Source organism: Rattus norvegicus, chromosome X, assembly GCF_021556685.1.
Source record: "Rattus norvegicus strain SHRSP/BbbUtx chromosome X, alternate assembly SHRSP_T2T, whole genome shotgun sequence".
In the NCBI taxonomy this organism is placed as follows: Eukaryota; Metazoa; Chordata; class Mammalia; order Rodentia; family Muridae; genus Rattus; species Rattus norvegicus.
Genome location: NC_141554.1, coordinates 84188655 through 84214061, shown reverse-complemented (window position 1 = coordinate 84214061; position 25407 = coordinate 84188655). Strand labels below are relative to the sequence as shown.

The 25407-nt window shown below is 40.3% G+C and overlaps 1 protein-coding gene and 1 pseudogene across 1 annotated transcript in view; both read right to left on the bottom strand.

The window, feature by feature from the left end:
• Cylc1 (cylicin 1) overlaps nucleotides 1–25407 on the bottom strand; it is an 82016-nt gene that overhangs the window by 8970 nt on the left and 47639 nt on the right. The window contains 1 exon segment of the mRNA NM_001427602.1: nucleotides 16001–16054. Within this exon segment, the coding sequence (NP_001414531.1) occupies nucleotides 16001–16054 (54 nt within the window).
• On the bottom strand, nucleotides 311–11382 carry Tpm3-ps3 (tropomyosin 3, pseudogene 3; annotated as a pseudogene).

Genomic DNA, 25407 nt, shown 5'->3' with positions numbered 1-25407 from the left:
AATGGTTGCTAAGACAAAAAGTAATCACAATATGCATATCACAACTGCATTGAAGACACTTTGCATTGTGCTTACACTCCCTTAGATATTGTTTCTAAAAGTGTTCAGTCCCTTCAGCTGGAACTCTGGTAAGAAACTGACACAGTTTTGTGAAAAAGACAAGATGGGTAGAAAGGTGGCAGGAGGGAAAGCAGCCTTCAGTTAAAGAGCTTGGCCCTCAGTTTCAAGGTCAGCTTTAGGGAGGTTGGCCTCAGTCAGAGTTCAGGTTAGAGGCAGGAGCACCCACCAGGCAGTGCAGGAATTGGGAGGTCTACATCTCGATCAGGTCCAGCAGGGTCTAGTCCAGCATCCTTTGTGTATAGAGATGCTCCTCTTTGGTGCACTTCAGCTCATCTCCCAAGTCATCAATGGTCTTTTCCAGTTTGTCTACCAATCTTTCAGCAAACTCAGCCAGGGTTTCCGCCTCCTTCCTTGGGTTTATCAGTTAAGAATCGTTATTTCTTCTTCATACTTGTCTTCTTTTTGAGAGTACTTTTCTTCAGCACCACTTAGACACTTCAGGTTCTGGTCCATCAGTCTGATCTGCTCATCCATCTCTCGGCAACGGGACTCTGCCAGCTCAGCACGTTCCTCCATGCGTTCCAAGTCTCCTTCGATAATCACCAATTTATGAGCCACCTCTTCATACTTCCTGTGTGCCTCTTCTGCAATGTGCTTTGCTTCCTTTAGCTGGATTTCCTAGAATTCCATCTTTTCTTCATCTTTTAGAGCCTGTTTTTTTTATCACTTTCATACCTCTCTCATTCTCATCAGCAGCCTTTTCTGCTTCCTTCAGCTTCTGCAAAGCAGTGGCAAGATGCTCCTGGGCTTGGTCTAGCTCCTCTTCAACCAGCTGGATCCTGCGGTTCAAGGAGGCCACCTCAGAGTCAACCTACTCCCTAGCCCACCTTTCTCCCACCACTTCCCGCTGCAGGCACTCGGCCCTCTCCTCCCCATGATCAGCTACTGATGCAGAACCTGGGTCTTGTACTTTACTGCCTTGGTGGTGGTGCTCCCAGCCTAGGTGGTGCCTACCCAGCTGCTTCTGGAGATCAGGTTACTACCTCCTCTGCTGGGCGTTGTAGCCACTTTCCCCACATTTTTCTTTTTCGCATAAAATTGACTGATAACCTAGTTGTTTGTGGTTAAAGCATATTAATTGAACGGAGTACCTTGAATATTTGATGAGTTCTATCTCTGGAAATTACTTTACAGGTCAACCATGACTTGCTACTGGTTGTGGTGGCACACGCTCATAGGATTTGCTGAAGGAGGCAGAAGCAGGAGGACCATGAATTCTACATCTTCATCTGAAAGCTGTCAGCAGAATACTGACTTACAGGCAGATAGAATGAGAGTCTTATAACCCACACCCAAAGTGACACATCTACACCAACAGGACCACACCTCCTAATAGTGCCACTCTCTGGCCCAAGCATATACAAACCATCACATTAGCCTTTTATACTCTTAAAGATTGTACATGTGTATTGAGTTTTGAATTCCTTCCTATAATCTTTGTTTTCTAAAGTCTCTTTTCAAATATTATCAGCAAGCCATTTTAAGAACATCAATTCATTAACGAGGCATGTGCAATTCATATTAGAACTATACATTGAGGTAAAATAATCCACTATAGGCATGCTCCATCATTAGTCTAACCCCAATATAGGCAGATCTATCAGGAGGCAGATCTGACCCCATATCAATTAACCACGGTAATCTCAGGCTCAAGGCAGGATTCAGTGACAGACTCTCTAACAATTCTAGGCACTCGGTCTGCATTTGAAGACTTTAGTGCCAGGCGAAAGTCATTTTCTAAACACCAGCTAGCTCTCTACAATGGTCTGATGTATATACACTCCTATTTTAGTCTTTTGAAAAACTTTTCGTTGTTCTGGGTTCTACCCATAAATCCATTCATTACTCTATAGGTAAGTTGTGATTATTTGGCTATTCTCTATTCTTCCTTGTCTTTAACATTTGATAATTCGACTGTATTGTGTCTTTACAAAGAGCCCTATATGTTAAATACCTTTTCCTTTGTTTGTGTTTTATGAGCCTAAGCATCAGTTTCTCTCTATCTCCTGTTATGACATGTTTTCTTTCATTATCTCTTTAAATAAGTCCTTGCCCCTCTCTTTCTGTGCTCTTTTTGATGAGTACTCTACTTTTGCTTGATAATTCTCCGTGATTATCATTGGCTACTTCACTCCTTTTTGTTTTGTTGTTGTTGTTTCTTTGATTACTAATTTCAAATGATCTCCCTTCACCAATCAGTTCATTGGTTCTTTCTTCTACGTGACTATTGATTATGTCTATTATTAAAATGCACTATGGGATCATGCAGTTTGGCCTGGAACAGGTGTGTTTGGATGCTAGCTAAGAACTCTAGTCCACCTTGGTAGCTTTTGTACCTGACACTGGAATGTGCAGGGATTAATAGGCCCTGGATCTGCTGAAGTGTGAATTTGTAGGATTTGACTTACAGACTAAAGATTCAGGGCCATTCTGTAGCACTAACACTTGAATTTACATCTAGGGTAGCTTCTCTGAAGGCTGGATTTATAGATGCTAGTCCCATGCCTGAGGTAACTAAGGCTAGTACAGAATTAATGTCTATGACTTAGAACCTTAGGTAGTCCTAAAGGCTAGGCCTACAGTTCCTAACATAGTACCTATATGAGATTGAAATATAAGACATTGTTAGCTACACTGACAGTATACTGGGCCATCAGTGGTTGCCCTTGCTCTGGCAGGCCTAGATCTTACACATGAAGGGGCTTATATGAAGGCTGGGTTTTCAACTGCTGCACTAGTCTGTGAAACTTCATGAGTCAGCTGGATCTATGTCTGTAAAAGCTGGTCAGGGGCTACAACAAAATTGAAAGGCCCCATGGTATGAAAAAGAGACACCTAGTGGCAACTGTGATGAAGAGATGGCGAAAACGGAGTACTCAGTAGAAAGATGGGAGAAAAAGCAAAGTCCAGCGGTTTGTACCCTGTGGGAAAAGTGGAACCGGAGACTCAACATCAGTGAGGAACAAGGAGATATAAGGAGACCATAGTAAGGCCTTTGCCAGCGCTGCCACCAAGGGCCATGTATGGGTCTGTGGTTCTGCTGCAGTTGAGGTCTGGGTAGATTCTGTCGCCCCAGTTACTACCAAAGGCCAAGTGAATGTCCATGGTCTGGGCTTCCAGTGGAGACCATGTGGATGTCTAATAGCTGGGCTACCATGGGTATGGGGAGACATGATGAGAACCCAGGGCTGCTACCTGAGGCCATGGAGACATCTGGACCAATGTTGCTGCCAGGGACCATGTCTGGATCTATGACCCTATTAAAGACTATGTTGATGATCTGGGCCTATGTTACCACCAAACACCATGCAGATGTCCCTGGTCTGGACTGCTGCCTGAGGCACTGTGCTGAGCTGGCCTAGCCAGGCCACCATATTCAAGACAGCTGGCCCTGCAGTACAGTAGAGCTGACTTGAATAGTGGGGAGCAGGGAGCCAGCTCTGAAGAAAAGAGTGTGGGAGAGCAGGCCCTGCCCTAGAACAGACCACACCTTTGGGTGGCTTGGATGAGGGAGAGATGCTCTACCCCACCTTGCTCCTTACCACTCACAGCCATAAGGTCAGGCGGCTCCACCCTTCACAGGTTGAAACAGTCCCCGCACCTGGTCTGGACAGCAGAGTAGACCCTGGCTGTGAAGGCTGTGGTGAGCTGACACCAATGGCATGAGAGCAGCGGAGCTGGTCTTGCCCCTTACTGGCTACAGCATTTGGTAAGTTAGCTGGGTTGGTGCTGGAGAGCTCACACTGATGGTATGGGCAGGAGAACTGACAGCTGAACAACTCAGCTACCTTACAAGTCCAAATCCAGGACTATGAGTTGATCTGCCCCAACATCTACCCCATCTGCTAGAGTGTATTAAAAGGTTAGTTCTGTGGTTCCAAAACTGCAGGATCTTCATGACACAGGGAAACAATAGGATATCTGAGAGGTTACCAGGGGAGAAACCAGTAATGATAGTATAGCGGAAGCCAGAGGTCTTGAACCAGACCAATGATTCATTCCAACGAACATTTCCAAGTAAATATGTGTGGACAAAAGGGTATACTGTGTGATACCGTGGGGCACACTATAGCTTCTACAAGATGTATTATTAGTAGTATTAGCATTAGTATTAAAGCTTATTTTATTTAGGGGTTGAGGTTATACAAAGAGACAGGGAGATGAGTGGGATCGAAGTCATGATCATGATGTAAAATTCAGTAAGATTGATTTCCAGAGTTGTTTTACAAGTCGGCAATCCCACCAGCAGTGGATGAGGGTTCTCCTTCTTCTACTGGTCTTGGCCAGTGCAATATGGACTCTTGGAGTTGTTTTCATTTCTATTTCCTGATGACTAAGGATGTTAAACATTTGTTTAGGTGCTTCTCAGCCATTTGCGAATCCTTATTGAGAATTTTATGTTTAGCTCTGTATACTATTGCTTTGGGGGGGGGTGGGTTGGCTATTTTTTTTTAGTCTACCTTTTTTTTTGAGTTCTTCATATATTTTGGACATCAGCCCTCTGTTGAATGTAGGCTACCATTTTGTACTATTGACAGTGCCCTTTGTCTTACAAAAGATTTGCAGTTTTATGAAGACCCATTTATCAATTATTGACCCTAGAGGCTGAGGCTTTGGTGTTTTGTTCATAAAATTTTCTCCTGTGCCAATGCTTTCAAGGGTGTTTCCCATTTTCTCATCTACTAGTTTCAGTGTATTTGGTTTCAGGTTGAGGTTCTTGATCCACTTGGATATGAGCTTTGTTCAGGATGACAAATATAGATCTATTTTCACTCTTCTAATGCAGTTATCCAGTTAGGTCAGCACTATTTGTTGATGGGGCTCTCCTTTTTTCCCCAATGTATGAGTTTTGCTTCTTTGTCAAAAATAAAGTGTCCATAGATATGTGAGTTTATCTGAGTCTTCAATTCTGTTCCATTGAGAAACATCTCTGTTTCTGTACAAATACCATGCAATTTTTATGACTATTTCTCTGTAGCATAACTTGAGGTCAGTGATGGTGATTCCTTCAAAAGATCTTTTATTGTTCAATCGTTAGCTATCCTGTTTTTTGTTTGTTTGTTTTCTTTTTGTTTGTTTTCTTTTTGTTTGTTTTGTTTTTCCATATGAAGTTGAGAATTGCTCTTTCAAGGTCTTTAAAATATTGTGTTGGAATTTTGATGGGGATTGCATTGAATCTGTAGATTCCTTTTGGTGGTAAGATGGCCATTTTTTTTTTCCGGAGCTGGGGACCGAACCCAGGGCCTTGCGCTTCCTAGGCAAGCGCTCTACCACTGAGCTAAATCCCCAACCCCTAGATGGCCATTTTTACTATGTTAACCCTACATATCCATGAATATGGGAGATCTTCCCACCTTCTGAGGTCATCTTCAATTGTTTTCTTCAGTGACTTGAATGTAGTTCTTGTCATATAGATCTTTCACTTGCTAGGTTAGAGTTATACTAGGATATTTTATATTATTTGTAGTTATTGTGAAGGGTGTTGTTTCCCTAATTCCTTTCTTGTCCTGTTTATCAATTGCTTAATGGAGGATTACTGTTTTTTTGACTTAATTTTATATCCAGCTACTTTGCTGAATTTGTTTATCAGCTGTAGTTCTCTGGTAGAATATTTCAATCTTCTTGTATCTGTTGAGGCTTGCTTTGTGCCAAATTATACGGTAAATTTTGCAGAAGGTTCCATGAGGTCCTGAGAAGAACATATTTTTTTTAGTTTTGGGTAGAAAGTTTCTGTAGATTTGTTAAGTCCATTCAGTTCATGACATCTGTAAGTTTCATTGTATCTCTGTTTAGTTTCTGTTTTGATGACCTACCCTTGGTGAGAATGGACTGTTAAAGTCTCCCAATATTATTGTGTGAGGTTCAATGTGTGTTTTGAATTTTAGTAAAGTTTTTTTTTAAACAAAAAAGGGAATTTATTGGTTCACATAACTGAAAAGTCCAGGTGATGTACTATTAGCTTCAGGCACAGTTGGATACAGGGGCATAAATGTGGTCATCAGAACTCAAGTCTCTTCCTCTTTTGGCTCCATTTCCCTCTGTATTGGCTTCATTTTCTGCCTGGCTTACTCAACATAGTAGGCCCTGATGGTTTGAGTTCTCTCCTACAAAGCTAAAGCATCTAAGAGAACTTCTCCACAACTGAGAACACCTAGGGTTGATTATCATTGGACAAACTTGAATCATGCATCCATTCCTGAACTAATCACCAGAGTCAAGATAGACTTTACTGTGATTGGTGAGGTTGCAACAAAATGTCCAGCACAGAAAAGAATGTTTAAACCACAAGGACTGAAAATTGGAAGAGATGGTTCCAAAAAACACCAGGAGGTTGTTAAGAGTGAGATGGAAATGGTCGTTGGGCAATAAAAAACTGGCATCCAGGATAAGATCAGATATAGAGAGCTTAATCTTTGCCCATAAAGTTGACTTTTAGCAGCTGGTATTTCTTCCTTGGTTAATCAAATTCTAAAAATCACCAGGAGTGATGTCTGTTCTGTCCTCAGGAAACCTACAATTCACTTGAATAAACAATTTCCTTAGCATCATAGTCTAGGATTCAACATAAGGTTCCCTTCCAAGTCAGTTTCATCAAAGCCCCACTGCAGTGGTGATATGAAGCAGGAAAACTAGCCGCCTACTTGGCAAGCAGGTCTGTGATGCTATTTGAGTTAGTGGCAAATGAAGTTCAGCAGTAAACTTCTGGTGTTTCTGATTCTTGTCAAGTTGAACTTATTATATTCATTTCTGAGTTACCAAAGAGAGAAGCAATGTATTCTGCTGCCAACCTTCTATACGCCTATTAGATCAAATAGATGTATCAGGTGTTGAAAATAAGCAGGGTTGTTCTCTAGAGTTGCTGGTCAAGGAATATGTAGCATGTTCCTTTCTGTTACGAACATTAGTTCTGGTGGGGGTAAGGTATGAGTTCCTTCTAGTCAAACTTCCTTGGTGGAATTGGGCACGAGAGGCTGAAAGTGTAGTTTTCTCAAAGTCAGTCAGTCTGATTGCAGTAGCATGTCAAAAAAGGTAGGTTAGGAGCTGAAGACAGGTAAGCAGGCAAACAACTTCAGCAGGGCCAGCCACACCAATAGTTAAACTATAATCTAGAAGAACAGGCAGATTAATAATGAAGCTCTGTAAATTAGTTTTTGTCCTGGGTACTCCACAGGGTTTACTCCAGACATTATTTTTGGATCTTAAAGGGCCAGTTGGGTATAGCAGCTTTCATTTTCTTGCTCATCTTTGCAAGAACTGTCAGCTTAGAAGGCTATATCCTCAACGCAGACTTGAGGTTCTAGTTGAGTCTATGCTACATCTGGGAGCAATAGGATCGTAGAGCCAGGTTTTGTCATAGTTGGCTCTACTTTCTTTGGTAATCAAGTCTTCACCTTCTGTAATACAGCCCATCTCTAAGAATCATCTGAAAAGCAAGTCAAGACCTCAGACTGGTTGGGTGATACTGTTGATTTAGATGAAATCCAAGACATGAAGATAGTAGAAAAGGCCCTAGATTAAGGCTTTTTTTTTTGCCTTAAGTTTTGGTTTTTTCTACTTATCCGCTTACTGATTAGATTCCCGATTCTTCATTTTAACTGGGTATGGCAGGAGGGAATAATTGGCAGTGTAGCTTAGTTTTGTTTTGAATACAAACACAAAGAGCTAGCAATGTAGAGGAATCAAAAAGTGAACCTCTAATTTCTTTACAAATAGTAGTTGCATATACAAGCAGAAGTCATCCAGAGTTTGATTTGTTAACTGTGAGCAGTCTAACCAGATCTGAGTGATTTGATTTGTGGTAAGAATCATGTAATCATGATTAGTTTAGAGAAGAAACAAGGATATAAAGAAGGCAGTTCCAACGTTTACCCAGTGCACTCAGAGTAGCTGATGGCGTTTGGCCCTTAAATTGACTATGAAGTAGAGAAATGAGATTTTTCACAGGTCACAAATTGAAGTCTTGTTCACTATGATGATTGGATAGTCAGGAATTTTATCCTTTCTATAAAAGTAATCTTAATGTCTTAAGAATACTTCATAGTAAGGAATAAAGTCAGTCTGTTCAGTGAAGGGACAGGTGAAATTCCATTGAAATATCCCAAGGACAGAAACTCAGGAATACTGAAAAAAATTCTTAGCTGCCATTTATAGATTTTTCCAAGTTAGTCTATTTTTCCAGCAAACAGGTTGACAATATGCTACTTGAAGTGACTAACAAGCTATCACATCCTAGAGTCAAATGCCTATGTCAAACTTTGCCCACCACATACATATATATCGATGGTATCAGGCATGAATGAAGGCTAATCATTAAATATTTCACTGGGTAGAGGGAAACTGTCCAGCCACATTTTAAGTCACATGTATGATAAAAGATGCTCAAAGAGCGTGTCTTCAGAATCATCTGTTCCATGTAGTGGTGAGTAGTTAATTTTGAATAGACAAGTACAGACGTGTTGGAGAAATTTAGTTTTGGTTTTTTAAGCCCTGGAAAGAGTATTTATTAAATAAAAAAAAGACATGGAGCAGTTTAATAACTACTAGTTGCATCAAAATGACTTGAAACTCGAGACAATGAATAACCAGGTTGCAAGTCCCTTTAGGAAAAATTGTATTTCAATTCTGCTTCATAGTTAATGGTTATCCTTTGTACATGGAGTACCATAGTTAACAACCGAACAACTTGGTCTAAGATGGCCTCGAGGAGGCATCAGCTTCAATACCAGCTTTCAGGCAATTTACACAGACTTCCAAGTCACGTACTTCCAGTACCACTAGTTTTAGGTTTCTGAAAGTTAATGGGGTTCTTCAGTGTAGGATACATATGAATTGTTCTCTGGTTATATCCAACTCCAGGAAGTCCACCTTGGATGGAATGCTATTAAAACTTCATTAGACAATGCTGTAGTTATCATTCTCTGGATAAAGCATCTTCAAACATGTTGAGCATCAACTGAATATGAACTGTTCTGAGTTAGAAGTACATAAAAGAAGAGAATGCCATTCATGTCAAACACGTTTTTCTAGGGTAGTGGTTTCAAGCAGTATTTTCTGAAGAATTTTACATAAGGAAGTCCCTTTAGGCATCACCATGGTGGTAAAGATGGTTGTGGCAGGTTGCAGTCTTCAATTCCCACTTCACTTCTTCATCGAGAGCAGCTTCACGTTACTCTGGACTTCCATAGAGCGCCCCTTCAAAGAACTTCATGAGCACAAAGCCTTTGTTAAATCAGTGATAAGTTGTTCACAAAATGCATGTAAGTTCTATCTTGATATATCAAGAGGTCTTTTCAGGAATCTGGTTGAAGCCTTGTGAGATGGTTAGATAAAGGGATTCCTCAGTAGAATTTCTTAAATTGGTGTTAAAAGTTTTGGTTCCTGAGTAACCCACAGATGATACTATGAGGAATTCAGTATGCCTTGGTTTCAATCCCAATGGGTCAGAATATCTGCTTTCTCATTCAGTAGACAGCTATAGATTTGAAGTAGGAAAATTAAGAGTCCAGTGACCTTGACAGGATCCTAGGCAGTTCATGAAACTTCAGTCATTTGAGATTGTGGAGTAGGGTCCAATGCTGTTCTCAGAGATGATGCCTTTCTTCAGTGTTGACAATATAAACAAAACAAAATCCCCTGGTCCAAGTTTACTATGTGTCTCTGAAGAATAAACTGCAGAAATGAACTGTACATTTATGGAATAAACTTGGCCTTTGTTGTGATAAAATAGCTTCAGTTATTTGGCTTGAAGACTCTTGACTGCACTATAAAGGGCTGTGCTGAATCTGGGCAGAGTAGACAGGAGTGGAGATAAAGGCCACATCATGATGGCTGAATGCTTCTTGGGTCACAGTGGTCCACTGGAATGGTGTCTTCTTCAGTAGTAAGGTGGTAGGAATCACCATGGACAAAAATCCAAGTACCAGGTCTGTAGGCTGATGGAGTAGCAGAAGGAAGGTCATTGGACGGTCCAGGTGAATGAACATTCAGCAATCAGGAGGCACGGGACGTAGTTCACTTTGGATGGAGTGTTGTCAGTTTGCACTGAGGGTCTGGACAGAAGCTTGGGTCTTCAAGTTCCCAGTGACAGTGCTGGTGGCAGTGCTGGGTGAGTTGTTGCCTCTTTACTCACGGCAAGATAGCAGTTCCAAAATCGAATACAAAACGTCCACCTCCAGAGTTCTGTCATATCTTGACAAGCTCTTCTGGGTCACAGGTCCACTTCTTGAAAATCTGGGACCCTGGAGTTCATGGTGGTAGCTCCAGTGAAAAGCGTATCCACTCCAATTACTGCAGATACTTCACGAACTCCAATCCTGGACATCTGTGTTTTGTCATGGAATTTCAAGCTTTTAAGTTCCAGTTGATTTGTTTCTCTTTCTCCAGAGGAAAGCCTTTTAACACCACAGTCTTATAGAGTCTTTTGAGGTACATCCAGATTTAATTACAAAAGAGCTAAGACCAACACAGTTTTTCTTCAAAACAGTCATTTCTCTTGAAAGGAAATCAGTTGTGTCTGGCCCTTTGGTAAAGGGAATAGTCAACTTATTTTTTAGACATTTGAATAAAATATCAGAATTGGTAACATCTAATCATACAAAATACACTTAAATATGTTTGTGTTCACTTGCTTAGAGAGCTGTACCACTTGATAAGCACCACTCCACAAAACGAAAATGTTTGAAACCCAACTGTTCAAACATTTTAATAGTGTTTGCTGGATAATGGCCTGGAATTTGATAAAAGCAGCTGACAACAAACAAACAACAAACAAAGAAACGGCATTTTGGCCATTCAGTCTCACATTTGCAAGCAACTAGAATACAAGGCTGGCTAGGAAAAAGTTAAGCTTCAAAATGATTCCGAATATACTGATTTTGTGGTTCAGCCAGAGTCCAACAAAACTTTTTGGGTAACTTTAACCTTCAATTAAAAAAACAAAAACAAAAACCCAAACATCTTCAGGAATCCAACACCTGGTTCAGTCTGTTCCAAGGAGCCTGCTTGATAAAAATCCATGTGCACCATTAGCTAGTTTTGGCAGCACCGTTTAAAAATAAGCCTGTTCACTACCAATCACACAAACCAGGGATACAAAATAGGAGCAAATAATGGATGTCAATCATGGTTGTAAAAAACAATGAAAGAAAAGTAGTCAGGCACCAGTACGAGCAGCAGAAAACAATCACTGGGCCAAAGATTACACTTCTTGTTACTAGAGAACACATTCACTCCTAATTGTAGCTGCTTTATATTGGGTGCCATTGTACCATATGCCTCAGCGACCCTTCAGGCACCCTATGGTGAGAGGAAAGGGCTTAGAATAAAAGCCAAGCAGTGAAGTGATGTTACCCGAAACAGCCATTATGCATTAAGAAGCAGCTCACATATACCAGGGACTCAAATGGGGGCTTCATATTGGTTGTGAAGGGTCCCAAATGACATGTAGGCCTCAGTTTCCTCCTGGTGGCAAAAAATGTTCTAAACTCTTCTGGGTCATAGCCCCCTTTCAAAACTTGCTACTGAAGGATCTACTCATTCCCCTGGAAAACATTTTCCCATGTGTTTCTGTACAGAAGTTCAGGGAACCTTCCGATCTCCAACTTCAATAAAAGGTTTCCGGATTTAATTTCAGGGAATGAGCAATTGCTATGTCTTCTTGCAACGATCGCTCGATCGACCGCACGCCCGCTCCTTCGCCCTACCAGACCGGGGAGGGGGGGAGGGCGCGCCAGGGCTTCTTCGAGTTAGGGGCCTGACTCCCCGGCGACAAGACAAGATGGCTCCTCCGCTCTGCGATGCAGCTACCGTCCCGGCTGCGTCTAAAGTTTTTTTTTTTTTAACTACAAATTTTGTTGCCCTTCTTTGGGCCATAGATGTTGAGAATTAAGATTTCATCTTAGTGGATTTTTCCTTTTGATGAATATGAAGTGTCCTTCCCTATTTCTTTTGCTTACTTTTGGTTGAAAGTCTATTTTATTAGCAATTACAGTGTCTACTCCAGCTTTGTAATGTTTGCATGGAATACCTTTTTCCTTTCCTTTACTCTGCAATAGTGTTTAACATTGTACTTGACGCATGCTTCTTTCATGGAGCATAATGGTGGATAATGTTTACATATCTAGGCTGTTACCCTGTTTCATTTTATTGGGGAATTGAATCCATTGAATTTGAAAGATATTAATGCCTAATGAATGTTAGTTCCTGTCATTTTGTTGTTGGAGGAAGTACTGTGTCTGTTTCATTTTCTTCTTTTGGATTTTCTGTAAGAAGATTAATTTCTTGTGTGGAGTTATCCTCCTTCTGTTGGAGTTTTTTTTCCTAGTATCCTTTGCAGGGCTGGACTAGTAGAAAGATATTATTTAAATTTGGTTTGTCATAGAAAATCTTGGTTTCTTCATCTATGGTAATTGAGAATTTTTCTGGGTGTACTAGTCTGGGCTGGAATCCGTTGTCTCTTACAGTTTTCCATAAATCTCTCCAGGATCTTCTGGCTTTTAGAGTATTGAGAAGTCAGGTGTAATTTTGATACATGGCCTTAATGTGTTACATAGCCTTTCCCCTTACATGTTCTAATATTTGTTCTTTGTACATTTAGTGTTTTAATTATTATGTAGCAAGAGGATTTTCTTTTATGGTCCAAATCTAATTGGTGTTCTATAGCTACTCCTTAAAGGACACTATTATATCCATGAGATTTTTTTCCAGCTCTTTGAACTCAGAGTCTTCACCTTCTATTCCTATTATTCTTAGATTTGGTCTTTTCATTATGTCCCAAATATCTTGGATGCTTTAAGTTAGGCACTTTTTACATTTGGCATTTTCTGGATGTATCCATTTCTTCCTTCCTTCCTTTCCTTTCTTTCTTCCTTCCTTCCTTCCTTCCTTCCTTTCCTTTCTTTCTTTCTTCCTTCCTTCCTTCCTCCCTCCCTCTGTTCTTTCTTTCTTTCTTTCTTTCTTTCTTTCTTTCTTTCTTTCTTTCCTTCCTTCCTTCCTTCCTTTCGTTCTTTCTTTTTCTCTTTCTTCCTTTTTTTTTGTATCTTCTATACCTGAGATTCTTTCTCCTATCACTTATAGTCTCTTGGTGATGTTTGTATCTGTTGTTCCTGTTTCGCTCCCTAGGTTTTTCATCTCCAGAGCTGCCTCTTTCTTGGTTTTCTTCATTATTTTTACTTCCATTTGTAGGTCTTGGACCAATCTGTTCATTTCCTTCACCTGCTTGATTATATTTTCTGTGTTCTTTTAAAAATGAATTTATTTGTTTTCTCTTTAAAGACCTCTACCTGTTTGACTGTTTTTTCCTGCCTTTCTCTGAGGGAATTATTCATATACTTTTTAAAGGCCTCTATCATTGCAGGATTTACATATTCTGTGAATGTGAACTCAGGTTATAAGGTTTATACAGCAAGCCCTTTACAAGTATACAATGTCACACACACCAAGAATAACAATTCTTTTCTTTTTAATTTTTGCCTTATATTGTATGTTTCACACAACCACATATTTAATAGTAGCACATGATAGTATAGTGGGCTGTAGAAGAAGCCAAATATAAAATAGATTGGCAACCAACATAAAAATATCCTGCTTTTCAGAAAAGGAAACTTTGGAAAGGGTCATTCATTAAGATGCAGCATTGGCTGTTATATTAAGAATAAGAGTCTAAATATCATCCTGAGTTAGGTAACCCAAACACAGAAAAACACAGGTGGTATGCACTCATTGGTAAGTGGATATTAGTTCAAGTGCTCGAATTACCCAAGATGCAATGCATGGATCATATGAAACTCAAGAAGGATGTCCAAAATGTGGATGCTTCATTCCTTAAAAAGGAGAACAAAAATATCCATAGGAGGGGATAGGGAGGCAACTTTTAGAGCAGAGACTGAAGGAACTGCCATTTAGAGCCTGCCCCACATGTGGCCCATACATACATAGCCACCAAAATTAGATAAGATGGTTGAAGCTAAGAAGTACATATTGACAGGAACCGGATATAGATCTCTCCTGAGAGACACAGTCAGAACATGTCAAATATAGAGGCAATGCTAGCAGCAAACCACTAAAGTGAGAGCGGGACCCCCATTGGAGGAATTAGAGAAAGGACTGGAAGAGCTGAAGGAGCCTGCAACCCCATAAGAACAACAATGCCAACCATCCAGAGCTTCCAGGGACTAAACCACTACCCAAAGACTATGCATGGACTGACCCTGGGCTCCAACTGCATGTGTAGAATTGGATAGCCTTGTTGGGGCACCAGAGGAAGGGAAAGCCATTGGTCCTATCATGGTTGGACCCCCAGTGTAGAGGATTGTTGGGGGCAGCAAGGGGGGATGAAAGTGGAGGGGAACACCCTTATAGAAGGGGAGGGGGAGGGGTTAGGGGGCTGATGGACAGTAAACCAGGAAAGGGTATTTAAAATGTCAATAAGAAATACCCAGTTTGAGAACGGGACCTCCGTTGAAGGAATCAGGGAAAGGACTGGAAGAGCTTGAAGGGGCTCGAGACCCCATATGAACAACAATGTCAAGCAACCAGAACTTCCAGGGACTAAGCCACTACCCAAAGACTATACATGGACTGACCCTGGGCTCCTACCTCATAGGTAGCAATGAATAGCCTAGTAAGAGCACCAGTGGAAGGGGAAGCCCTTGATCCTGCCAAGACTGAACCCCCAGTGAACGTGATTGTTGCGGGGAGGGTGGCAATGGGGGGAGGATGGGGAGGAGAACACCCATATAGAAAGGGAGGGGGAGGGGTTAGGGGGACGTTGGCCTGGAAACAGGGAAAGGGAATAACAATCGAAATGTAAATAAGAAATAGTCAAGTGAATAAAGAAAAAAAAAAGAAATACCCAGTTTTAAAAAAAATGGAAAACTAAATGAATAAATAAATAGGTAAAAGAAAAGCGTCTACATTATTAGCTGTCATAGCATGTAAATATAACTTTTATTTGCCTGAATAATTCTCTGATGTTTACTGCCTCAGTAACCTAGGCCTAGTCCTGGATGCTTCTAGTCTTTGTACAATCTAATCTAGGCCTAGAAAGTTTCAGCCTCTGAGACTTACTGTTTAATAAGCTTACCATTTCTAGTTCTTTCTGAGCTCTGTCTGGTTCAACTCAGATGGCTCAAACTCCTCTCCACACTGATTCAATCTGGCTTTTTTCTTGGCCTCTGAATCAATCTGATTGACTACAAAGTAACTCTAGCTATCTTTTTGTAATCTTCTAGCCTCTTCTCATTCTCTTGCTAGTTCTGCTTTTACCTATGTCTAGTTATAGCTGTCTTGGTAAAAGTATCCCAGAAAAACTGCCTCTTTCTCCCTCTCTGTGCTGCTCTACTGTTCCTCTCAACTCTACTGCATTGCTTTCCACAAACTCTACTGGGTTCCTGTACTATACTCTCTTCCTCCTGTACTAGCTCTTCAGTAGTAGCTTTCCTTTCTTCTCTTTTCATGAGAATTGGGCATATCTTCATCTGTCAAATCTTTCTCAGCTGTTAAAAGGCTAGGCTCACAATAAAAATATAATGATCGAAATTCTTTTTCTTTTTTTTATTTTTCCTTCTTTTTCCCATCTTTATTAACTTGAGTATTTCTGATAGAAATTCTTAATAATTTTTTGATGTTAGGGATTTGTAAATTTTAAAATTCCAAGGAAAAATAAGGGGAGGGGTTAACAATATTTTGGATAGTAAACTAAAGCCAAAGTATATATGGGAAAATTTGATGCAACAGGAGAAATAAAAAATAAGAAATATGTACTAATTATTTTAAAAATTTAGATGAAATAGGAAATTCTTTAACAACACACACAAAAACTGAAATAAAGGAAAATAAAAAATATGAGCATCATTTGCACATTCATTACTGGAAAACTAACCGACAGGAAGAACTTGAAGTTTCAACATCTTCAATAGTCAATTTTTCACCATCCCTGAATAAAATCAAATAATAATTACAAATTCTCAAAGAAATAAAGAAAATGAGAACACTTAATAAAATTTTATGTTGATAATATAGCCCTGATATCAAAACCTGACAAGATCACTAATAGAATGTAAAATTCTAGGATACTATATTGCTGCTACAGATATCTTTATGCATTTTTTTGGCATATTAAACTTTTAGGAAGGATATTAATTAAAAATAAGTGGTGCTTATATTAGTTTAGTTTAACACGTGAAATTTACAATATTAAAATATTAGCAAAAGGGAAAAACTGATTATGTCCTTAAACTTAAACTTTTTGATAAAATTTATAGCAGACATAGTTTAGGAATTTTAGAATTTTGGCAAAGTGATACATACAGATATATAACAAATACAATTCTAAATAATGAAATATTAGAAACATTCCAAAAATTAGACACGTTCCTCATAGCTCAAGAACAACAAAAAATAAGCTCATCCACTAAAAGCCTTCTGGTCACATATTCTTGGAACACTCAACTTAATCTAGTAAAAGAAAGAATAAACAAATAACATTTTTAAAAAATAAGAAATTAAAATATAATTACTTAAAATAATATTATTTATACAAAAATTCAAAATATTTATACAATTACAATTAGAATTTTGTAAATTTATTAAGATTACTAGAAATAGAGATCCCCCACAGTCCAGACATTGCCTGGACCTGAAGCGAATTGGTCAACAGTTCTCTGCACCCAAATCCTGTGGGAGGGAGAGCTAAACCTTCAGAGGGGCACACAACTGGGAAGCCAGAAGAGACTACACTCTCCCCACATTTCTGACTCCAGAGGAAAACATCTAATGCCATCTGGGACCCTGGTGCACAGGGGCTCCAGGAAAAGGTGGCTCAGGCCATCCTGGATGCCGCCCTCACCTAGAGCTCAAAAGCATCCCACCACTAGCAACTTGAGCCGCAGGACCGCAGGTAAGATCAACTTTTCTGCTCCAAGCAACCTGCCTGGTGGATTTAGGACACACAGGGTCAAAATTCCTCTGTGACCAGACACTTCCGGTTTTTAGCTGGAACCCCAACCTCGCTGATCCCGGCCCACAGCTCACTGCTCCCAAACCCCTTGGGAGAGAGAGCTCACCTCCTGGGCAGGTGGACACACCTGAGACTGCAGAGCAGAAGAGACCACCAATACCACCCACCCCTGCCCACATCACTGGCACAAGAGGAAACTGTATACGGCCTCTGGGAACCAGATGATACAGGCACTTGAATGGTAGATCCCCTGCAGTCCAGACACAGCCCATACCTGAAGCGAACTGGTCAACAGTTCAATGAGCCCAAAACCCAAAACTAATCATCTTGGCAACAAAACAAAGAGAAGACAAGCACACAAACATAACCTCACATCCAAATATGAATATAACAGGAAGCAATAGTCACTATTCCTTAATATGTCTCAACTTCAATGGTCTCAACTCCCCAATAAAAAGACATAGATTAACAAACTGGATACACAATGAGGACCCTGCATTCTGCTGCCTACAGGAAACACACCTCAGAGACAAAGACAGACACTACCTCAGAGTGAAAGGCTGGAAAACAACGTTCCAAGCAAATGGTCGGAAGAAGCAAGCTGGAGTAGCCATTCTAATAGCAAATAAAATCAATTTTCAACTAAAAGTCATCAAAAGAGGTAAGGAAGGCACTTCATATTCATCAAAGGAAAAATCCACCAAGATGAACTCTCAATCCTAAATACCTATGCTCCAAATACAAGGGCACCTACATACATAAAAGAAACCTTACTAAAGCTCAAAGCACACATTGCACCTCACACAATAATAGTAGGAGATTTCAACACCCCACTCTCATCAATGGACAGGTCATGGAAACAGAAATTAAACAGAGACATAGACCAACTAAGAGAGGTCATGAACCAAATGGACTTAACAGATATTTATAGAGCATTCTATCCTAAAACAAAAGGATATACCTTCTTCTCACCACCTCATAGTACTTTCTCCAAAACTGACCATATAATTGGTCATAAAACAGGCCTCAACAGATACAGAAAGATAGAAATAATCTCATGCGTCCTATCAGACCACCACAGCCTAAAGCTGGTCTTCAGTAACAATAAGGGAAGAACGCCCACATATACATGAAAGTTGAACAATGCTGTACTCAACAATAACCTGGTCAAGGAAGAAATAAAGAAAGAAATTAAAGACTTCTTAGAATTTAATCAAAATGAAGGTACAACATACCCAAACTTATGGGACACAATGAAAGCTGTGCTAAGAGGAAAACTCATAGCGCTGAGTGCCTGCAGAAAGAAACAGGAGAGAGCATATATCAGCAGCTTGACAAGACACCTAAAAGCTCTAGAACAAAAAGAAGCAAATACACCTAGGAGGAGTAGAAGGCAGGAAATAATCAAACTCAGAGCTGAAATCAACCAAGTAGAAACAAAAAGGACCATAGAAAGAATCAACAGAACCAAAAGTTGGTTCTCTGAGAAAATCAACAAGATAGATAAACCCTTAGGCAGACTAACAAGAGGACACAGAGAGACTGTCCAAATTAACAAAATGAGAAATGAAAAGGGAGACATAACTACAGAATCAGAGAAAATTAAAAAAATCATCAGATCTTACCATAAAAGCCTATATTCAACAAAACTTGAAAATCTGCAGGAAATGGACAATTTCCTAGACAGATACCAGGTACCGAAGTTAAATCAGGAACAGATAAACCAGTTAAACAACCCCATAAATCCTAAGGAAATAGAAGCAGTCATTAAAGGTCTCCCAACCAAAAAGAGCCCAGGTCCAGATGGGTTTAGTGCAGAATTCTATCAGACCTTCATAGAAGACCTCATACCAATATTATCCAAACTATTCCACAAAATTGAAACATATGGAGTGCTACCGAATTCCTTCTATGAAGCCACAATTACTCTTATACCTAATCCACACAAAGACTCAACAAAGAAAGAGAACATCAGACCAATTTCCCTTATGAATATTGACACAATAAAATTCTCAATAAATTCTCAAAAATACTCAAAAAATACTCAATAAAATTCTGGCGAACCAAATCTAAGAGCACATCAAAACAATCATCCACCATGGTCAAGTAGGCTTCATCCCAGGCATGCAGGGATGGTTTAATATAAAGAAAACCATCAACGTGATCCATTATATAAACAAACTGAAAGATAAAAACCACATGATCCCGCAGGAGCTCTCTGCTCCCAAACCCCGTGGGAGAGAGACCTCACCGCCTGGTCAGGTGGGCACTCCTGAGGCTGCAGAGCGGAGGAGACCACCAACACTGCCCACCCCTGCCCACATCCCTGGCCCAAGAGGAAACTGTATAAGGCCTCTGGGTTCCCGTAGGGGAGGGCCCAGGAGCGGCAGGACCCCTGCGCCTGAGACACTGCCGGAACCTGAAGGAAACAGACCAGATAAACAGTTCTCTGCACCCAAATCCCGTGGGAGGGAGAGCTAAACCTACAGAGAGGCAGACACGCCTGGGAAACCAGAAGAGACTGCACTCTGCGCACATCCAGACGCCAGAGGAAAACACCAAACGCCATCTGGAACCCTGGTGCACGGAGGCTCCCGGAAAGAGCGGCGCAGATCTCCTCGGTTGCTGCCGCCGCGGAGAGGACTTAGGCAGTACCCCATGAGCACACTTGAGCCTCGGAACCTCAGGGGAGGGTCCAGGAGCGGCAGGACCCCTGCGCCTGAGACACCGCCGGAACCTGAAGGAAACAGACCGGATAAACGGTTCTCTGCACCCAAATCCCGTGGGAGGGAGAGCTAAACCTACAGAGAGGCAGACACGCCTGGGAAACCAAAAGAGACTGCACTCTGCGCACATCCAGACGCCAGAGGAAAACACCAAACGCCATCTGGAACCCTGGTGCACAGAGGCTCCCGGAAAGAGCGGCACAGATCTCCTCGGTTGCTGCCGCCGGGGAGAGGTCTTAGGCAGTACCCCACGAGCACACTTGAGCCTCGGAACCTCAGGTAGGACCAACTTTTCCCCTGCAAGTGACCTGCCTGGTGAACTAAAGACACAGGCACACAGGAACAGCTAAAGACATGTAGAGAGGAAAAACTACAAGCCCGAAAGCAGAACACTCTGTCCCCATAACTGGCTGAAAGAAAACAGGAAAACAGGTCTACAGCACTCCTGACACACAGGCTTATAGGACAGTCTAGCTACTGTCAGAAATAGCAGAACAAAGTAACACTAGAGATAATCTGATGGCAGGAGGCAAGAGCAGGAACCCAAGCAACAGAAACCAAGACTACATGGCATCATCGGAGCCCAATTCTCCCACCAAAATAAACATGGAATATCCAAACACACCAGAAAAGCAAGATCTAGTTTCAAAATCATATTTGATCATGATGCTGGAGGACTTCAAGAAAGATGTGAAGAACTCCCTTAGAGAACAAGTAGAAGCCTACAGAGAAGAATCGCAAAAATCCCTGAAAGAATTCCAGGAAAACACAATCAAACAGTTGAAGGAATTAAAAATGGAAATAGAAGCAATCAAGAAAGAACACATGGAAACAACCCTGGATATAGAAAATCAAAAGAAGAGACAAGGAGCTGTAGATAGAAGCCTCACCAACAGAATACAAGAGATGGAAGAGAGAACCTCAGGAGCAGAAGATTCCCTAGAAGTCATTGACTCAACTGTCAAAGATAATGTAAAGCAGAAAAAGCTACTGGTCCAAAACATACAGGAAATCCAGGACTCAATGAGAAGATCAAACCTAAGGATAATAGGTATAGAAGAGAGTGAAGACTCCCAGCTCAAAGGACCAGTAAATATCTTCAACAAAATCATAGAAGAAAACTTTCCTAACCTAAAAAAAGAGATACCCATAGGCATACAAGAAGCCTACAGAACTCCAAATAGATTGGACCAGAAAAGAAACACCTCCCGTCACATAATAGTCAAAACACCAAACGCACAAAATAAAGAAAGAATATTAAAAGCAGTAAGGGAAAAAGGTCAAGTAACATATAAAGGCAGACCTATCAGAATCACACCAGACTTTTCGCCAGAAACTATGAAGGCCAGAAGATCCTGGACAGATGTCATACAGACCCTAAGAGAACACAAGTGCCAGCCCAGGTTACTGTATCCTGCAAAACTCTCAATTAACATAGATGGAGAAACCAAGATATTCCATGACAAAACCAAATTTACACAATATCTTTCTACAAATCCAGCACTACAAAGGATAATAAAGGGTAAAGCCCAACATAAGGAGGCAAGCTATACCCTAGAAGAAGCAAGAAACTAATCGTCTTGGCAACAAAACAAAGAGAAGAAAACCACACAAACATAACCTCACATCCAAATATGAATATAACAGGAAGCAATAATCACTATTCCTTAATATCTCTCAACATCAATGGCCTCAACTCCTCAATAAAAAGACATAGATTAACAAACTGGATACGCAACGAGGACCCTGCATTCTGCTGCCTACAGGAAACACACCTCAGAGACAAAGACAGACACTACCTCAGGGTGAAAGGCTGGAAAACAACTTTCCAAGCAAATGGTCAGAAGAAGCAAGCTGGAGTAGCCATTCTAATAGCAAATAAAATCAATATTCAATTAGAAGTCATCAAAAAAGATAAGGAAGGACACTTCATATTCATCAAAGGAAAAATCAACCAAGATGAACTCTCAATCCTAAATATCTATGCCCCAAATACAAGGGCACCTACATACGTAAAAGAAACCTTACTAAAGCTCAAAACACACATTGCACCTCACACAATAATAGTGCGAGATTTCAACACCCCACAATCATCAATGGACAGATCATGGAAACAGAAATTACACAGAGACGTAGACAGACTAAGAGAAGTCATGAGCCAAATGGACTTAACAGATATTTATAGAACATTCTATCCTAAAGCAAAAGGATATACCTTCTTCTCAGCTCCTCATGGTACTTTCTCCAAAATTGACCGTATAGTTGGTCAAAAAACGGGCCTCAACAGGTACAGAAAGATAGAAATAATCCCATGCGTGCTATCAGACCACCACGGCCTAAAACAGGTCTTCAATAACAATAAGGGAAGAATGCCAATATATACCTGGAAATTGAACAATACTCTACTGAATGATAACCTAGTCAAGGAAGAAATAAAGAAAGAAATTAAAAACTTTTTATAATTTAATGAAAATGAAGGTACAACATACCCAAACTTATGGGACACAATCAAAGCTGTGCTAAGAGGAAAACTCATAGCGATGAGTGCCTGCAGAAAGAAACAGGAAAGAGCATATGTCAGCAGCTTGACAGCACACCTAAAAGCTCTAGAACAAAAAGAAGCAAATACACCGAGGAGGAGTAGAAGGCAGGAAATAATCAAACTCAGAGCTGAAATCAACCAAGTAGAAACAAAAAGGACCATAGAAAGAATCAACAGAACCAAAAGTTGGTTCTTTGAGAAAATCAACAAGATAGATAAACCCTTAGCCAGACTAACGAGAGGACCCAGAGAGTGTGTCCAAATTAACAAAATCAGAAATGAAAAGGGAGACATAACTACAGATTCAGAGGAAATTCAAAAATCATCAGATCTTACTATAAAAGCCTATATTCAACAAAACTTGAAAATCTACAGGAAATGGACAATTTCCTAGACAAATATTAGGTACTGAAGTTAAATCAGGAACAGATAAACGAGTTAAACAACCCCATAACTCCTAAGGAAATAGAAGTAGTCATTAAAGGTCTCCCAACCAAAAAGAGCCCAGGTCCAGACGGGTTTAGTGCAGAATTCTATCAAACCTTCATAGAAGACCTCATACCAATATTATCCAAACTATTCCACAAAATTGAAACAGATGGATCACTCCCAAATTCCTTCTATGAAGCCACAATTACTCTTATACCTAAACCACACAAAGACCCAACAAAGAAAGAGAACTTCAGACCAATTTCCCTTATGAATATCGACGCAAAAATACTCAAAAAAATTCTGGCAAACCGAATCCAAGACCACATCAAAACAATCATCCACCATGATCAAGTAGGCTTCATCCCAGGCATGCAGGGATGGTTTAATATACGGAAAACCATCAACGTGATCCATTATATAAACAAACTGAAAGAACAAAACCACATGATCATTTCATTAGATGCTGAGAAAGCATTTGACAAAATTCAATACCCCTTCATGATAAAAGTCCTGGAAAGAATAGGAATTCAAGGCCCATACCTAAACATAGTAAAAGCCATATACAGCAAACCAGTTGCTAACATTAAACTAAATGGAGAGAAACTTGAAGCAATCCCACTAAAATCAGGGACTAGACAAGGCTGCCCACTCTCTCCCTACTTATTCAATATAGTTCTTGAAGTTCTAGCCAGAGCAATCACACAACAAAAGGAGGTCAAGGGGATACAGATCGGAAAAGAAGAAGTCAAAATATCACTATTTGCAGATGATATGATAGTTTATTTAAGTGATCCCAAAAGTTTCACCAGAGAACTACTAAAGCTGATAAACAACTTCAGCAAAGTGGCTGGGTATAAAATTAACTCAAATAAATCAGTTGCCTTCCTCTATACAAAAGAGAAACAAGCCGAGAAAGAAATTAGGGAAACGACACCCTTCATAATAGACCCAAATAATATAAAGTACCTCGGTGTGACTTTAACCAAGCAAGTAAAAGATCTGTACAATAAGAACTTCAAGACACTGAAGAAAGAAATTGAAGAAGACCTCAGAAGATGGAAAGATCTCCCATGCTCATGGATTGGCAGGATCAATATAGTAAAAATGGCCATTTTACCAAAAGCGATCTACAGATTCAATGCAATCCCCATCAAAATACCAATCCAATTCTTCAAAGAGTTAGACAGAACAATTTGCAAATTCATCTGGAATAACAAAAAACCCAGGATAGCTAAAACTATCCTCAACAATAAAAGGACTTCAGGGGGAATTACTATCCCTGAACTCAAGCAGTATTACAGAGCAATAGTGATAAAAACTGCATGGTACTGGTACAGAGACAGACAGATAGACCAATGGAATAGAATTGAAGACCCAGAAATGAACCCACACACCTATGGTCACTTGATTTTTGACAAAGGAGCCAAAACCATCCAATGGAAAAAAGATAGCATTTTCAGCAAATGGTGCTGGTTCAACTGGAGGGCAACATGTAGAAGAATGCAGATCGATCCATGCTTATCACCCCGTACAAAGCTTAAGTCCAAGTGGATCAAGGACATCCACATCAAACCTGATACACTCAAACTTATAGAAGAAAAACTAGGGAAGCATCTGGAATACATGGGCAATGGAAAAAATTTCCTGAACAAAACACCAATGGCTTATGCTCTAAGATCAAGAATCGATAAATGGGATCTTATAAAACTGCAAAGCTTCTGTAAGGCAAAGGACACCCTGGTTAGGACAAATCAGCAACCAACAGATTGGGAAAAGATCTTTACCAATCCTACAACAGATAGAGGCCTTATATCCAAAATATACAAAGAACTCAAGAAGTTAGACCGCAGGGAGACAAATAACCCTATTAAAAAATGGGGTTCAGTGCTAAACAAACAATTCACAGCTGAGGAATGCCGAATGGCTGAGAAACACCTAAATAAATGTTCAACATCTTTAGTCATAAGGGAAATGCAAATCAAAACAACCCTGAGATTTCACCTCACACCAGTGAGAATGGCTAAGATCAAAAACTCAGGTGATAGCAGATGCTGGCGAGGATGCGGAGAAAGAGGAACACTCCTCCATTGTTGGTGGGATTGCAGACTGGTACAACCATTCTGGAAATCAGTCTGGAGGTTCCTCAGAAAATTGGACATTGAACTGCCTGAGGATCCAGCTATACCACTCTTGGGCATATACCCAAAAGATGCCCCAACATATACAAAAGGCACGTGCTCCACTATGTTCATCGCAGCCTTATTTATAATAGCCAGAAGCTGGAAAGAACCCAGATGCCCTTCAACAGAGGAATGGATACAGAAAATATGGTGCTCTACACAATGGAATATTACTCAGCTATCAAAAACAACGGCTTTATGAAATTCATAGGCAAATGGTTGGAACTGGATAATATCATCCTGAGTGAGCTAACCCAATCACAGAAAGACGTACATGGTATGCACTCACTGATAAGTGGCTATTAGCCCAAATGCTTGAATTACCCTAGATGCCTAGAACAAATGAAACTCGAGACGGATGATCAAAATATGAATGCTTCACTCCTTCTCTAAAAGGGGAACAAGAATACCCTTGGCAGGGAAGAGAGAGGCAAAGATTAAAACAGAGAC